At 41.0% G+C, this 16,112-nt stretch overlaps 1 protein-coding gene across 1 annotated transcript in view; it reads left to right on the top strand.

Annotated features, from left to right (window-relative positions):
* The window catches only part of ntng1a (netrin g1a), a gene marked incomplete at both ends in the record, with an annotated part of 84,734 nt that extends 71,084 nt beyond the window's left edge, over positions 1-13,650 (top strand). The window contains 3 exons of the mRNA XM_079292260.1: positions 3,208-3,398; positions 6,349-6,483; positions 13,394-13,650. Coding sequence (XP_079148386.1) covers positions 3,208-3,398; positions 6,349-6,483; positions 13,394-13,650 — 583 coding nt within the window. The remainder of the gene's footprint in view (positions 1-3,207; positions 3,399-6,348; positions 6,484-13,393) is intronic.
* Positions 13,651-16,112: the final 2,462 nt, after the last annotated feature.

Here is a 16,112-nt window from a genome sequence, read left to right as displayed (position 1 = left end):
CCTCCCTTTGCTTGAGTCCTCTCCATTTCCAACCGCAAAGTATTTCCCTGACACGGAAATACGGACTTGTATGTGATTATGAGGTTATGCTACCCACAGCAGTCTGTCATTCCAAGTCCCAACACCTGCCATTATTTATTCATTGTTATTCGTCCACCAGAAATACACTGTAATTAGATATCGATTGCATAGTCAATGCGATGAATTAAAGAAAATGACCCCTAACTTCTGAATTTGCGATACATAGTTTAGACTCGCTTGCATAAATCATGACTTAAATACCAAGTTTAAGAGGGTTTTTACCATTTTCTTTATTCCGTTTTTCACTCATCATTGCCATTGCCATGAAACATACACATACACAGCAAGCCCATGGAAGTCACACAAATGACATACAACGTCTCACCAATGTCCTTAGCGGGTCTTTGGATGCATTCTCTTTGCTCGTCCATGTCAGTCCTGCCCCATTGTATTTGCTGTTTCCTAATTTACTGATCTGAGTCATGCTGGACATGTCCGTGTGTCCAGTTGTGTGTGTACACCACCACGTAGTCCCCCCTCCCCCCCTCGAGAATATCTGTAAAGTGCATCACACAAGTGCACATGAATAACTCCTGGTTTCTCTCAATTGCACGCAGTTCGGCCGAATGTGTCATCCCTAGGTGTCGCTAACCGAAAAGAAGGTAGGCTTCCAAGAAAATGGAACAACTATGTTTTTTCAAAGATTAATATATCTCGGGGTGTTTGCATAGAAGCAAAAACAAAAAGAAAAGACTCTTTGGTAGCTATGAGTATTTGTGGGTAGTATCTTCCCCCGTTTCCAATCTTGGTTATTTTCCTGACAAACCAAAAGAAAAAACCTCCGCCTGCTTGTCTTGCTCATGATGAAGGGTTTTGGCTCTTTCAGTGGAGGCTTGTGCATTCACGGGGCACTCATGTTGCAGCATGCTGCAGTGCCGTACGTTATCCTCTCAATGTGTGCCCTGTATATTTATATATATTCTCGGTCCCATCTCAGCGTATCAGGAAGCAAAGCAGGAGAGGTTCCACTCTGGTTTTTATGCAGATTGATGTGAGGCTCATCTCAGCTTAATCCATCGTCCAAATGTGATGTGCAGCCACCTCGCAAACAACTAGCACACAACCACTCAGCTCTGCGTTTCCATGACTGCAGCCAAGCGCACACATTGTATGTGTCAGGGGCTTATGTCACCCAGTACAATGGGAGAGGCTGGGCCTATTATTTCTTTTTCCCACTGTTTGTTTTATGACCGTAAAGGAATCGAGGGATGGATGCGTTCACTAGCCAGTTTCCCTGCCCACGCTCCTGTGCACAAATTTATAGGGTGAAAATTCTTGGCTGGCCTCCACAGAGGTGGAGATAGTTTGTGAGGGGATAGTTTCTGTCTGGGGAAGCATACACAGAGGCTTTTGAATTATACAAAGCACTTGTTAATGAAATGAAGCATAAAAGAAGGACCATAATATTTGAATTGTTCGGCATCCAAGGCATTTGTAACTGATGCTGCTACATGCAGCCAACTACACTTGGCAATGTCACTCCTTATTTCCCAATGCCATCATTCATATATTTCTTTCTTCTTCTTTTCTTTTTTTTACAGTTACATTTATTATGAAGCATGGTGCTGAGTCTTCTTAATTCTCTGACATTACATGTTTTATGTTTAATTGCAATATCATGTTTTTGTTTTGTTTTGTTTGTTTCTTCTTTTAATTTTTCTAGTAGCTCCTCAGGTTGCATTGTCCACTGCCCCTTCTGTCCACGTTGCAAACAGCAAGCGAGGTAGGAGCTGGAATTCATACATTGCCCCCCAGATAAACTGTTTCTGACTCACTGTAAGCCCCCTAACCCTTACAGCACTAACCCAATGCCAGAGCACTGTGTGTCCATATCTCTAGCTCTGAACTGGACTGATGGTTTTCACTGTACATTGCACATTGAGGATTCATTCATCTATGGAATCGTTAGGTCATGATATATGACCTAAGCCTATTTCTGGAAAAGAGAGATTATTTGTCTTCTAAGAGTATGTATGCGAGACTGAGGCATATCTAATGTAGGAGATCTTAGCTCATACTCGAACCAGACTCTCTGCTTCAGGTGAACGGTAGAGAGGAGTAGTCTTGCTGCTCCTTCATTTCCAAGTCTTGTCGGGTTGTTAGCGGCCGGACAGAGAGATCTGACCTCAATACAGATCCTTAATAACCACAATCCCTTGGACGAAAGCCCCATCCGCCACCTCTCTACTCTGGATCCGCGTGCTTTCTGTCCAAGCGACTGCCAGTGCGGCTTAAGGGTCACATCTGTCTGCGCTGTGTCAGTGGTCACTCGGCGTGGCAGACTGATCCTCACTCGGATGGAGCTGAGCTGGGGCTGCACCCCTCCCATCCTGCACCCCTTTAGGCCAGTGCTGTCAGTGAGTATCACAGACTGCAACATGAGGTTTTACAGTCCAGCTACAACTCCATGTATCTAATTTAGCATAACATAACACTGCATAGCAGGCGGTGGCACACTCTCTACCGGTCGACCTCAGCATATGTTAACTGTCCATATTGTGAGGTTGATGAGTTACACAATCATCCGGCAAATTTAGAAATATTTGTTGGATGATTTACGATAAGGGTTTGTCAATTTATGAATTCATCATGCATTTCATTAGAGGGTTGTGATATGAAGCGCCACTGAAAGTCTCATCCGGTTAGCTCAAACTATATCATCCGGGACATTCAAGAGATCAATTAGACAACTATTTCAAAATTTCCCAACACAATTCCCTGAGTTAGAAGTTCCATTTCATTCATGGTTTGACCTGCCTTACACTGTGCGGTGTTCCCAATGTGACCGTGTCTCTGTTTCATCATTGCGGAGCCTTCCTTGCCTCGTGTTGTGGTGTGCTTGAAGTGATGTGACCTTTTTGAGTCCTACTAACGCCGTGCTTTTTTATGTGATGTGGTTGTGTTCCGGCTGTGCCCATGTCAGACTAATCATGAGTGACCCTCACTCTCATCCCTTTCCTAACATCTTCTCCCTCACAACGCAGTCTCCATTCTTAACCTTGCATGCCATGGTGCCTCACTCAAATTATTGCTAACCCCACCGCCGTAGCACTCGCAGCAAAAGCAACAATGACAACACTCCCTACCGCGTCTCTCTCTTTCTTTGCCTCTCTTTCTCCCCTCTCTCCCCTTCACGCTCTCTTTGCAAGACTGCGAATGCTTCGGCCACTCCAACCGATGCAGCTACATCGAGCTGCTAAACACCGTCATTTGCGTGAGCTGTAAGCACAACACTAGGGGCCAGCACTGCCAGCTGTGCAAGCTGGGCTACTACCGCAATACCTCGGCAGAACTGGACGATGAAAATGTTTGCATAGGTTAGTCCCCCACCTGGCCCCTTTCACTGCCACCCTGCTGTCACGCAAACACTTTCCTTGCCTCACCTCCTGTGTTTGACTCGTTACTAGAGAAAGTGTCATCGTTCATCCCCCACCGCTTCATTACCCTTACATCCTCTTGTCCCATGTATTTTGGTGGTCTCCACATCTTCCTGTTTGCTTCTTCTGCTTTTGCAAAATGGTGGAGTTTTATATGGAGGACACTAGTCCATCAGCTTTAGTCAAATACTAAAATGTAAAATATAATCAGAATGCTTGGTGGTTTTCAGTCATTCCTTTCAGGCATGGTGTTAATCACTCTAGACTGATACAGTATCACAGTTAGCTTGTATTTATTGATGTAGTGTGTTAGAATTGGTTCATAGCTGCTAGCTCACTTTAATGTTGTGTGTTAGAATTGGTTCATAGCTGCTAGGCCACATTAATGTTGTGTGTTTCAATTGGTTCATAGCTGCTAGCTCACATTAATGTTGTGTGTTAGAATTGGTTCATAGCTACTAGCTCACTTTAATGTTGTGTGTTAGAATTGGTTCATAGCTGCTAGGTCACATTAATGTTGTGTGTTTCAATTGGTTCATAGCTGCCAGCTCACATTAATGTTGTGTGTTAGAATTGGTTCATAGCTACTAGCTCACTTTAATGTTGTGTGTTAGAATTGGTTCATAGCTGCTAGCTCACATTAATGTTGTGTGTTAGAATTGGTTCATAGCTGCTAGCTCACATTAATGTTGTGTGTTAGAATTGGTTCATAGCTACTAGCTCACTTTAATGTTGTGTGTTAGAATTGGTTCATAGCTGCTAGCTCACATTAATGTTGTGTGTTAGAATTGGTTCATAGCTGCTAGCTCACGTTAATGTTGTGTGTTGCAATTGGTTCATAGCTGCTAGCTCACATTAATGTAGTGCGTTATAATTGGTTCATAGATCCTAATGTAGTGTGTTATAATTGCTTCATAGCTCCTAGCTCACATTAATGTAGTGCGTTACAATTGGTTTCTAGCTGCTAGCTTTTACATAATAATAAAGTGCGTTACAATTGGTTTCTAGCTGCTAGCTTTTACATAATAATAAAGTGCGTTACAATTGGTTTCTAGCTGCTAGCTTTTACGTAATAATAAAGTGCGTTACATTTGGTTTGGACCCAAGCATTGATTAAAAAGAATTTAAGCATGTGCACAAACCAATGGAAACACCAAAAACAGTCTCATGTCTACATTAAAAATGAAGCTAGAGCAAGCAGCAGTTTAGCTTAGCATTGCACGGACTAGAAAGAAGGGGAAACAGCTACCCTGGGTCTGTCCAAAGGTAACAAAATATACAAGTTAATTAATCAACAGATCATAGCCTATGTCCTTTGATTAATCTGTACAAAAACTGAATTGTAAAAGCCTTTCAGACGTGCCAGGCTAGCTGTATCCTTCTGTTTCCCATCATTATGCTAATATTTCTCAAAATGTCATCCTTAGTAACTACATCATTTGTGATTAAGGTACATGTAATTTTACTATTTGGCTTGTCACCTCATCAATATGACTCAGAAGTCAGAAGTGAAGACAGATCACCTTTGTGATGTCAAAGTTAAAAGGCCATTTTCATCCGGTGTTTCTGTTATTTTGTCCATGACCTTTATGCAGGCATTCATACACTGCATCATCTGTTTTTCTTAAGTGAAAAAGTATGTGAAAATTTCATTTCACCTAGTTCCTAAGGCAATCGGTTGGTTCCCTATTGGATTCTTTAGCAAGCATGTGGACTGTGAGTTCTCAGTGCTCAGTGCCAGGTGCATTTGTGAGTCCTGAGGGGAGAGTCTGACACGCAACAAGAGTTCTGAGAGAAATGTCGCAGGGAAGTCACACCGCCAGTCAGAGGTGCCACACAAGTGCATATGTCATATACATGAAATGGCCTCAAGAGTAGCAGCTGAAACCCGTCACAAGGCATTAAGAGTCACTGAGGCGTTACCTTGTGCCAAACTCACCGTCACCCTGCCTCTCTCACACTGACCCTCCCATTTGTCACTTGCCGTCACCTCTCTCCTCTTGCCTGACCCCCGGATGTCACTCGGGTGCAGCCAGCACAGCCACAGAAGGTGCAATGTGATGGTCAGGGACTGTCAAAATAGGTGTCACTTTGACTGCAGAGTGCTCCAGTCGCTGTGGAAAGCTGGAAGGTCAGTTGAGCGTAGGACACCAGAGACTTGACAGGTTGTTATTTCACAGAGGTTATTTATTCCAAATCTAATTGTGACTAATGGCCATTTTCTTCCGTTATTGACAAATAGGCATTTGAGGATTATGCCAAATTTCTAGGCAATATGTACATCCATTTGAAAATGAGAGAGAATTAAAGAACATATTACAACAATGCCCATTTCAATGTGCTGTACTCTCATTCTTCTATAACCAATCACTCTTTCTTGCCATTTTCCATCTGATACCTGCTCATCACATTTCCTCTCTCCTCCTTTCATCTTTTTCTGTCCATACCTGTATGAATGAATACGATTTTGGAAAAGCATGTGCCGATTAGCTCTCTTTGTTCACCTTAAATCAAAGCAACTGATAATGCTTTGCATATTTGCTCATTGCACGTTGTATAGCAATATAACAGTAAAAATATTTCTATAATAGTCACAAATATGCTGTAATGAATACAAAGTGTTCATGCATCTAGCGTCAGTCATTCTTTTCTCATTCTGTCTCCATTACAGTTGAAATGGTAGCATTTTTTCTCTATGTCTTTAAATCTATTTTTAAATCTCTCTTTTTACCAGTTAAAGATGAGTAAGCTTCTTGTTGCAATAGTTGAGCTTATAATTGAGCTCGAGGAACGAGGTCCACGCTGTGAAAATCCTAGACGTGTGCCGGTAAAGTCAAAGCACCACCCTGTTTCCAGCCTGTGTGTGTATGTGTGTGTCTTGTTTTTCCAGAGTGTAATTGTAATCCCTTTGGCTCAGTCAGTGATCGCTGTAATGGCACAGGATTTTGTATATGTAAGGAGGGCACTACAGGGCCTAAGTGTCAGCAGTGTCTACCCGGCTATTTGTGGGACGATGGCTGCAAATGTAAGTAGAACCACAAACCTCCCCACGCAGCTCACGACTGTTCTCTCCCTCAGCTCTGTCTCTCTCTGCTACCTCTCTCTGATTTCTTCTCTCTCTTGATTCCTGAGCTTTGCCTGGAAGAATGTGCTGCACATGTGCAGGACTGCCCAGCTGCCTTGACAAATACAGACCTAACCCATAACACTGTCTAACTCAATAAACTAAGCCATTTCATTCACCAAGTGAACCTGCATTTCACACTCGCTGCGGCCGAGTTAACAGTGTAATATCAGCAGGTGCCCTGTGTGGCTCAAATAGAGAAAAGGCAATGGCATGGCAGGGTGCATGCTGCTCCGTAACTCAGTTATCCAGCCATGTCGCACACCAACAAAACAACAGCTGAGTCAATGTTGACTGCTTGACAGGCTGCCTGTGATCTGTTTGAGTAGCCATCACCCCCTCGCCAGCTCACAACAGGACAATGTCATCCAACGCTAACATTTTTCCATTTTGCAGGTCATTTTGATCTCCAGCCCATTCATTATTGTCTATATGCCCCCCGGTCATTTTGCAATGCATGCCCCATGTAGTCATTTGTTTTCAAATGTCACCAATTTTTCATTTGTTTATTTATTTTTTTGGTGACAAACCTACAGGAGGTAGCCATAATAAAGTACTCACCTCATGAGGAATGATTTAAACTCTGACAGATAAAAAAAGATCTTTAAGATACAAAATCACCATTGCAAACGCTGTTCATGCTGCATATGTTTTGACAAATTAACCTACAGTTTGGGCGCAAAGGATTTGGCCTGTTTGGAGCAATTACTTGTCTTGTAACTTACATAACTTATTGTCAGACGAGTTAGTAATTGCTGCCAATTAGCATTTGACCAATAATTACCCATCTCTGTGTCAATGTTTGTAACTGTGATTAAGTTACATCAGAATTATAGACATTTTCCACATGGTGGTGACATCTATTTGCCTTCCTCCTGTAGCTCAACATTAATCTCTGTCCTGGCTGACAATGGCGTCCTAAATCAGGTGCCTCAACATTGTAGGGTGACGGGATTTTGAGGGATTCATTTCTAGTGGCGGCCTCTATTTCTTCCCGTGGATTTGAGGATTTAGCCAGTGTAACATTATCATGACGAATGTCAGCAGTTGGTCTGCTTCCTATGAAGTATTCATCCAATCGCCGAGCCTGAAATACTTTCTGATCCAATCAGAGGAATGTGAATGAGAGGCACAGCACAATAAATGCACAGCAAAAACTTTGAGCAGAGATAAATGACGCCTTCATCTATTTTGTGATGAATTATTCAAACAAACAGAAAGAGGTATTGAAGAAAATATAGCAGGAAGAAAATAAAATGAAGAACCACTTGGCCAATGGCACAAAAAAATGATAATATCTTTATAGTACAAGGATTTCAACTGGCAATAGTTTTTTTATTTTTATGAATAATGAAAAAAATAAGGCATTCTATAATTTAGCTAGATTATTCATCAGTGTTAAAAATACAATATCACAATTATATATAAGTAATCGTTGCATTGAACAATTGTTGAGCTATAGCTCTTTGAGAAAATTTGTAAACGACAGGTTGTAATGTTAGTCCCTCAAAATAACAGCAAAGGCTTTTTAGGAACTACTATTCGCTATTGGTGTTCAACAATAAAGAATAAATCCATCATCAAAGAGACCAAAGCTTTCTGCTGTATGACGGCAGCCACAATAGACCTCAATGCACTTTAAGATGCAGTGTATGCAACTTGACACTAATATGTTAAAAATAACACCAATACTCTTATTATTACTATTATTATTTAGCCTTTGTTAGTCTGCAACATGTAAATACAAGTGCTTTGAAGTCATGTGCATCGTTCAGCAGTTCCTGACCCTTATCAATGATAGAGTGTGAATACAACTGTTTCTACACAAAAGGTAGAGGGGAAGGCATACGTTTGTATGGTTCACATGCCAACATGTTATGAATGCAAATACAAACTCACTACTCAGATAATACTGAGCTGTACAACAGGAGTAATTACAATTTTACAAGAAACAAGGAAAGTAAAAATGAGTGAAAAGAAAACATGTCAAACAGATGGGAAGACACCGAGCACAGAATAGATCTGTAGTTTTATTTGTCAGATTAGCTATGAAGCAGTGATTAGAAAATCAAACAAACATGCTTGTGTGAAGTATTTGTATGTTCTCAAAACTTCTAAGTCTCAAACTTTCACTCTTCCTACAATGAGACTAAAGAGGTTTAAGAAATACTGCAACACTTGATCATGTGCAAAATGAAGAAATCCAACTTGGGGGCGTTTTATTTACATGAAAAATGTGTGTTCTTTTGTGATTAAATTAGAATTTATTCTGTAGCGTGCCCACTGCCCTTAAACCTATTTATTTCATTCGACACATTTAACTATATTTCCCAGAATGCCTTTCACGGAAAGAAGGTGTTTCCTGTGCTATACGTGTGTGATTATAATAGCAATATCAAAAAGAGAAAAAGAAGAACAATGGTGTGGTGTTATGGTATCTTCACACCAAACCAAAAAAACAACAACCAGAAGGCGACCTTTTCACACGGCTACAATGTTAGCATAGCCTAGCACTGATCGATCCGAACTCGTTTGGTTTTACAACATATCTGGGACTTCCACAATATGTGCAAAGCAGCCTTCTCTTCAGTGTGTCTCACACAAGTGAAGTAAATAAACACAAATGATCTTGCGGTCAAAGTAGCGTAGGAAACAAAGGGCAAAGAGTTCCTTTGCATTTGGTGTGAACACACCATTATATTCGGCCCTGGTGAAGAATGCACCAGGTTTTACACACTACTTTACTGACGATCTGCAAAGATGAAAGCCCTGACTGCATTGCATTCTGGTCCACTGAGGCCACGATGGAGGATGGAGTATTTTTGCCTCGGCTATGGATTTCTCCATGTCTTGTTGTAGATGTTTTAGTAGATAAAATAAATCCCTTACTGCTCTGGCAATAACTTAAAAAGCCAGTTTTCCACGGGAATTTAAAAAAATAACTTAACAAAAACTGGGTTCAAAGTGGAAAACACACATAGCTGTTTTATAGTGAACTTGATCTCACATTGGCTTCACAAAAAGTTTTCGACAAAAAAGTTTAAAATGGGACACCCTGGTAATAATGCCTGCCCAAGGAGCTTCTAATGCTTGAGTTATTCCACGGCAGAAATAGTTTGAAAACTTTTCAGTCTTGACCTCCCCTTGCTTCCCCACTGCTGCAGTGTTTATGTGCATGGACAAGACTCGATCTGCATGCAGACTGAAGAATGCAATTAAAACCCAAATCTCTCGTCAAACACATCACAGTCCCAGACAGGCACACCTAGTTCATCGGGCCCCTCTCTAAATATTATCACTCATATCAAAAGCAAACGCTACAAATCTTGTCATTTACTGCCTGCACTGGCTCTGTTTACATGCCGAGAAAATGGTTAATGTGAGGGATTGAAGAGAGATAAAGGTGCAGAGCTCTAAGAAGAATTCATCCTCCACCAAATGAGTTTTCAGGCTTTCAGCATAATTCCACACTCATCCTTAGAATACCCATCTTTAGTCTATAAAAACATAATGCCCCATTCTGGTACTTTGTGTGCCCTCAGGTTTTGCTCTCTCCTTCACATTGTTGGAGAACCTTTAATGTCATTGTAGTTTACATATTTGACAAACTTGCTACTGCATGTTTAAAAAAACATGAATTTTGGACATTAGATTTGCTTAATTGGCAGCAAATGAAGCACTTTGCCTGCAGGGGTCGGCCATTACCTGAGGTTTACTTTGAAGTCAACTGAACGCCGTGTTGAGCACCATGCACAGTTAATATTTAAAGTAGTGGTTAACCGTAAAATGAAGATTCACTCTCAATATTGATATTTAAACATAAATCACACCCAGCTAGCAAAGGCTGCTTCTCTACTTACTGCTGAAAGCCAGAAGTAAATAACATTTTCCAACCTTGCCTCGCAGAACTACATGAAATACCTCATGGTGCTGTTGTTTCTGGACAGTGAACCAGTTCTAAATTGAGGGTAAAACCTGCAACCTGAGGAAAGTATCCCTGCTGCTGGAGATATCGCACACAGCTATTGTTAGCCAACATTTATTCCTAAACCAACTCAGCTGAATTCATACTCACTGACATTATATAATTGTTTGACACAGGAGTAATACCTGCTGAAGTCAGCGATAGTTGGATTTAGCTTAAGATTTCTGCTGAAATTAGTTTGCAGCTCAAACAAAAACCCTTCAACCAACTTGATTTGGAGATGACCATAACATAATCACCATTAACACACTTACTTCTGTTATCACCTAACAAGTATCATGACTGAAAGCTACTCTTTAAGCTTCTGTAGACTTAATAAACAAGTCAGGGTTGTAATGTCTTCCAAGTATGAAATGCCTTCCTGAGTAGGGTGAAAATCAAATATTGTGCCAATGTCACAAAGCTCTTTTGTCACATTTGTAGTGCAGGAGAAGGCTGCACTTTGTTTTAAAGCTGCCTTCATTTTGCTTGTCTTATCAAATTAGCATAGCTTGAGCTTATCCTCCAGGCCCCTCATGCTCTGGCCTGTTGGTAGACCTTGGGCTGTTTTTTTACTTTGAAAAGATTTGAATATACAATGTTGTATTGCACATCATTTCCAGTGTTTTTATGATACATTTAGAGCACATAAATAATACAAACCACTATTAATATCTTTAGAAATACACAACGTATTTTATCATGAAAGCAATGAGAGATAAGATGGACATGATGAAAAGTCATTGTCTAATTAAAGGAGTCTCTGCAGTCAACTGATCATATCAAGGCCTGGTGGGGAAAAACACGATTCTTTAATTAATAAGTTCTTCCTTGTCATCTTGAAGGAGACGTTTTACTGCCAAGTTTAGCTGCTGAGAAAACCAAGAGAACAATGGCTCTAAAGAAAAGAAACTGTGATGTTTTATTGACACATTACTTTATTTCCTGCTGAGTGGTTGAATTTGTCATGAAATTGATATGTCAGTCAGAGGGACAAAAAGACAACGGCGGAGTTCAGATGTCTTGTTTGGATCTCGTTGTGTATGGTAATTCGTGAGCTGTGGCCTGGAGCAGAACGTACTGAGCCAAACAGCAGGTCCCCTTTCTCCTGCAAAACAGACATGGCACAAATAGGATTCACAGAGTCAATGTCTCTTAACAAGCCTCGCATCAAAGCCCCATTTGGCTATTCCTGGGAGACAGCATGTGTCCAATCCTGAGTATCAGGAGAGAGGCCTGATATTTGTTATTGTGATATTTATGTCCCATAGAGTTCATAGATTGCTCACCACATTGTTTTCCACTCCCATAAAGGACTGAAATGGGCAGTGTGTTTATCACTGTTTATTTGTCTCTGTTGGTTTATTAGTTTGTGCGCCGCTGCTTTGTTTGCCTCCAGCTTGCCTGACAGTTTGCCTCCACTGGGAATAGAGTGGCCTCGGTGTCCCAGCTCTAAATATACACCAATTTTCACCTGATGTTCGGTTTGTCTAGAGACAATGCTGTTTGGGGGGAAGCCTGTCAGGCTTTGATGACTTCTGTGCAGCAACACCGCTGATGGGACGAGGCTTTAATCAGCTTTGTTATGAAAGACGTAAACAAGGAGGGAATGTACTCACGCAACAGACGGAATGATTACGTTTACAAAACAAAAGAGGATCATTCTTCTGTGCTGTAACTGTTAAAGGTGCCATGATGTTTGATTGCACGTCATATTATTAGGAGGATGTTCAATTGTATGGTTTGTTTTTATAAGGAAATAATTAAACATTAAACTTAAACTAGAATACTACATGTGATGAAAGAATCCTAGAAATCCACTTTGTCTACATACTTGATGTAATTATGCCATCTTTGAAATTGTTGTGATGGCACAAGTTTTATATAAAAAAATGAGACAATCTTTGTGAAAATCAATGTCTGTTTTGGTACAACCACAGGGGGCGCTAAAGGTACACGTTTTCTAATTCTACACCTGGTGGCTTTAACGTGTGTGCTTTTACCCAACGAGTTAGACTAACATTACGAACCTGATATAGTAAAATATTGACTGATGTAATTAAGATGCATGCACTGTAGTTTCCCTTGAAGAATAATATATATTTCATATCAGGGATTTTTTTTTTTTTTGCAAATCCAGTATATATACCAAATATAGTATAATGTTGGAGCAATAGTTCTACATTTTGGGAAATCAGTGTATTGGCTGTCTTGTTGAGAGTAAGATTATGATATTGATATATAATCACTCTAACATCTCCTATGCTATTGATATGAAGCTGGAGGCAGCAGCCGATTAGTGTTTACATGGTCAATTTGCCGTTTTACAGAGGTGTATGTGCCCATAAGGGAATATTTCCAAGCAACCAGCTGGCACAAAAAAAACACTCATTAAACAACAAAATGGTGTTTTTACACTTCCGATTTTTCAGATTAACGAAAAGAGATATGAACTCAGCTAAGCTAACTGGCTGCTGTCTCTTGCTCCACATCGACTGTACAGATATAAGAGTTGTATTGACCTCATCAAAGTGGCAGAAATTAATCGAATAAGCCTATTTCCCAAAATGTTTAACTCTTCCTGTCGAAGTTCAGCTAAATCAAATCTGGAATAAAATGCAGTAACACTTTACTTGAAGAAGACCTTTTGTGAGTTTTTGATTTGTTAGAATTGGAGCATGAGAGAATTCCTAATTTCCCCGCAGGGATCATTTTCATTTTAAGTAGATAATTTAATGATTTGAATTATGATACGTTTTTGCTGCAGCACAGTACACTTCAAGTAAAGGCTCACCCAAACTGTGTTGACTGTTTGATCCTGACTCCTCTCTCCTGTCTTTGCATTAGCCCGGGTTTGTGACAACGAGCTCCTGCGCTGCCAAAATGGCGGGGTGTGTGTCAACAACGTCCGCTGCAGCTGTACCTCAGACTACACGGGTGTGCTGTGCGAGAACCCCCGCTGCAAGTCAGGGTTGGGTGGCTGCGGAGGCCCCGACTCGGGCCAGGCCTCCCTGACGCCTCCATCGCCCCGCAGGCTGCTGCTGCTGCTGCTGCTGGGCTCGGCACTGCTGAGAGAGGCCTCCTGCTGGCCCGCACTGCTCTAAAGAGGCCCCATGACCTGGTGGGAGTGATAAACTCCTAGCCGCCTCCACTTTAACCTCCCCCACCCCCCACCCCCCACCCCCCCCTTTCAAATAATCAACAACCATTAAACAAAAACAACCATGAGCTTTCTGGACTGTAATGTTCTGAGCTTCTCCGCCGCCAGACTCAATGGACACTCGCGCTGCCGATAAAGGGAATGTGTCAGACAAATGAGTGCAAAAACTTTTCATTTAATTTCAAAGAATATATAGAAAGAAAAAAAACATATACTTCTAAAAATGCCAGATATTATTTTAAAAAAAGAGCTTTTGCCTATTAAGAGTAAAATGTGCAAAGAACAATGAGACTCCCTCCCCTTCTAAGCCATACCAGGTACTTGCGCTCCTTCCAGCTTGAGAAGGGATAACTGAAGATGACGGACTCGTTCACTTCCCCTCTTATTGCCACGGCAACAACAGCTGCGACCAATCAGCTCTCGAGCGAGCCGGCAGTGGCCGTCGATCCCCCCCGCGGGACGCTTCCGCGAGTTAATGTTGGCTGGACTGACGCTGAAGAAATCTCAAAGAAGCCATCCGCGCTGAATGGCTGACTGGCTGGGGCCTGAAATACGACCGTGCCGCTTTCGACAAAAAAAGAGGAGGAAACACACGAAGCATTCTTTGCTGTCAGTGCTTTGTGGATAGAAGGAAATCCGTCCGGACTGACACTTTGTGACACAAAAAACCTTGCCCACGTTGATCCCTCTCTAGCTTTCTGTCTTCCCCCCCTCTCACCCTGAGCTCTATCTCATCCTCCCTCCTGTTCATCCTCCCTCCCTCTCCTGCCTCCAGTCCCAAACCCCCTCGCCATGCTGCCACAGACCTGTGCTTTCGTGAACGTTACTCTGTAAACCCTTGTTGGTTGAAAGATTCTTTTGTCCGATGTCAGTGATGCACATGTGTAAGAAGCCCCTTACCCTCTCCGCCGCTCCTCTCCTGCAAAACGATACTCCAATAAAGCTGTCTGATTCTTTTTCTATCTTAGAGCCGCCACGCTCCCTGCGATTACGGTCCGAGGATAGTTTTCACCTGAGCAGACGAGAAGTGCATAGAAAACCATCGGTGTATTTGCAAGTTCTTTTCTCGACAGAGCAAACAAGAAAAAAAGAGTCATGTAGTCCTTTTGTATCTTTGCCGAACTGCGATTGAAAAAAGGCAACCTTTAATGTATCTATTTAAAATATCCAAATGCAGAAGCAATTGTTTATGGTTTTCTTTTGATTTCCATTTCTTTCATTCACTTATTTTATTTGTTGATATTACTTTTAGTTGTGCAGTTGATTTTCCTTTATATTGGCAACGTGCTGGCATCAAAGAATATCAGTTTACATATACGGTATTGATAAAGTGTAATAAAATCCCACCAAAGGACATTATAAATGTTTTTGTTCTTGCTTTAACACTTGAGAATTTAAGTGAATAAAAGTTTAAAAATTGAATTGTGTTGAACATTTATTGATGGCAGGAAGCCATGTAATTTAGATGTTTCTGAACTGAGATCAGAATTTTAGACTTTTTGTCTTCTCTTGATTGTGTTTCTGATCCGGTGTCCTTTCATTTTGAGCACCTGCCATCCAAATCCAAGACATTTCCTCAAAATAATGATGTTATTTGGTACCAACTTAAGTGAAACTAAAGACAGTGTTGTTATTATTATTATTATAAAATTACAGACATGTGAAATAATGCATTACCTTTAGACTAGAAAATATCCTACATGACTTTAGCTGAATAAACTTGTGTTTTTTTGTAAACTTCATCAACTATATTATCAAATACATGTGTAAAAAGGTACTTTGAGCTTTATATTTCACCCATTAACCTTTACTTAACCACATCTGTGGGGACAGCTTCCTGTAAGGTCTGTGGTGATAAAGTGTCTCCTACAGTAGCAGCCACAGCTGTGAAGTGTTGAAGAAAATCAGCATTATAACTTTGAATTGAACTTTGAATTGAACTTGAATTGAACTGAACACAAGTGTGGGCTCACAAGCAATAGTTACATTACGTGTTATTCTGGTTCTCAGCATCGTTCTTGGGAAATGATTATCAGGGCCAGACAAAAAGTAATTAATCTCTCAAGTGTACCAAAACATTTCAATACATGGAGCTGTGTTCTGTGGGCCCAGAACAAGATAAGAACAATGCCCGAATTCGGACTCCAGATGTGTCCTGTTTTGATTCAACAGACTGGTTTGAATGATGCAACACAGCTAAAAGGGGCGTGAAATTTGACTATAAAAGTGATCAGAGGACAGTAAGGTGTTGAATCTGTTTCGATATGCCAAGTTCGTGTGATGTTGACGAATATGCATGAAACGATTCCCGCTGGCTGCAAATCCAGTTCGTCGTCTCTTCTCGTCATTTTCGCCACAACAGAAGTTATTTGTGTCAATTGAAAATTCAATGGATAACTAGTCTGA

This window comes from Melanostigma gelatinosum, assembly GCF_949748355.1.
Source record: "Melanostigma gelatinosum genome assembly, chromosome: 20".
In the NCBI taxonomy this organism is placed as follows: Eukaryota; Metazoa; Chordata; class Actinopteri; order Perciformes; family Zoarcidae; genus Melanostigma; species Melanostigma gelatinosum.
Note: the sequence above shows the minus strand (reverse complement) of the source record. Positions and strands in the feature narration are given on the sequence as shown.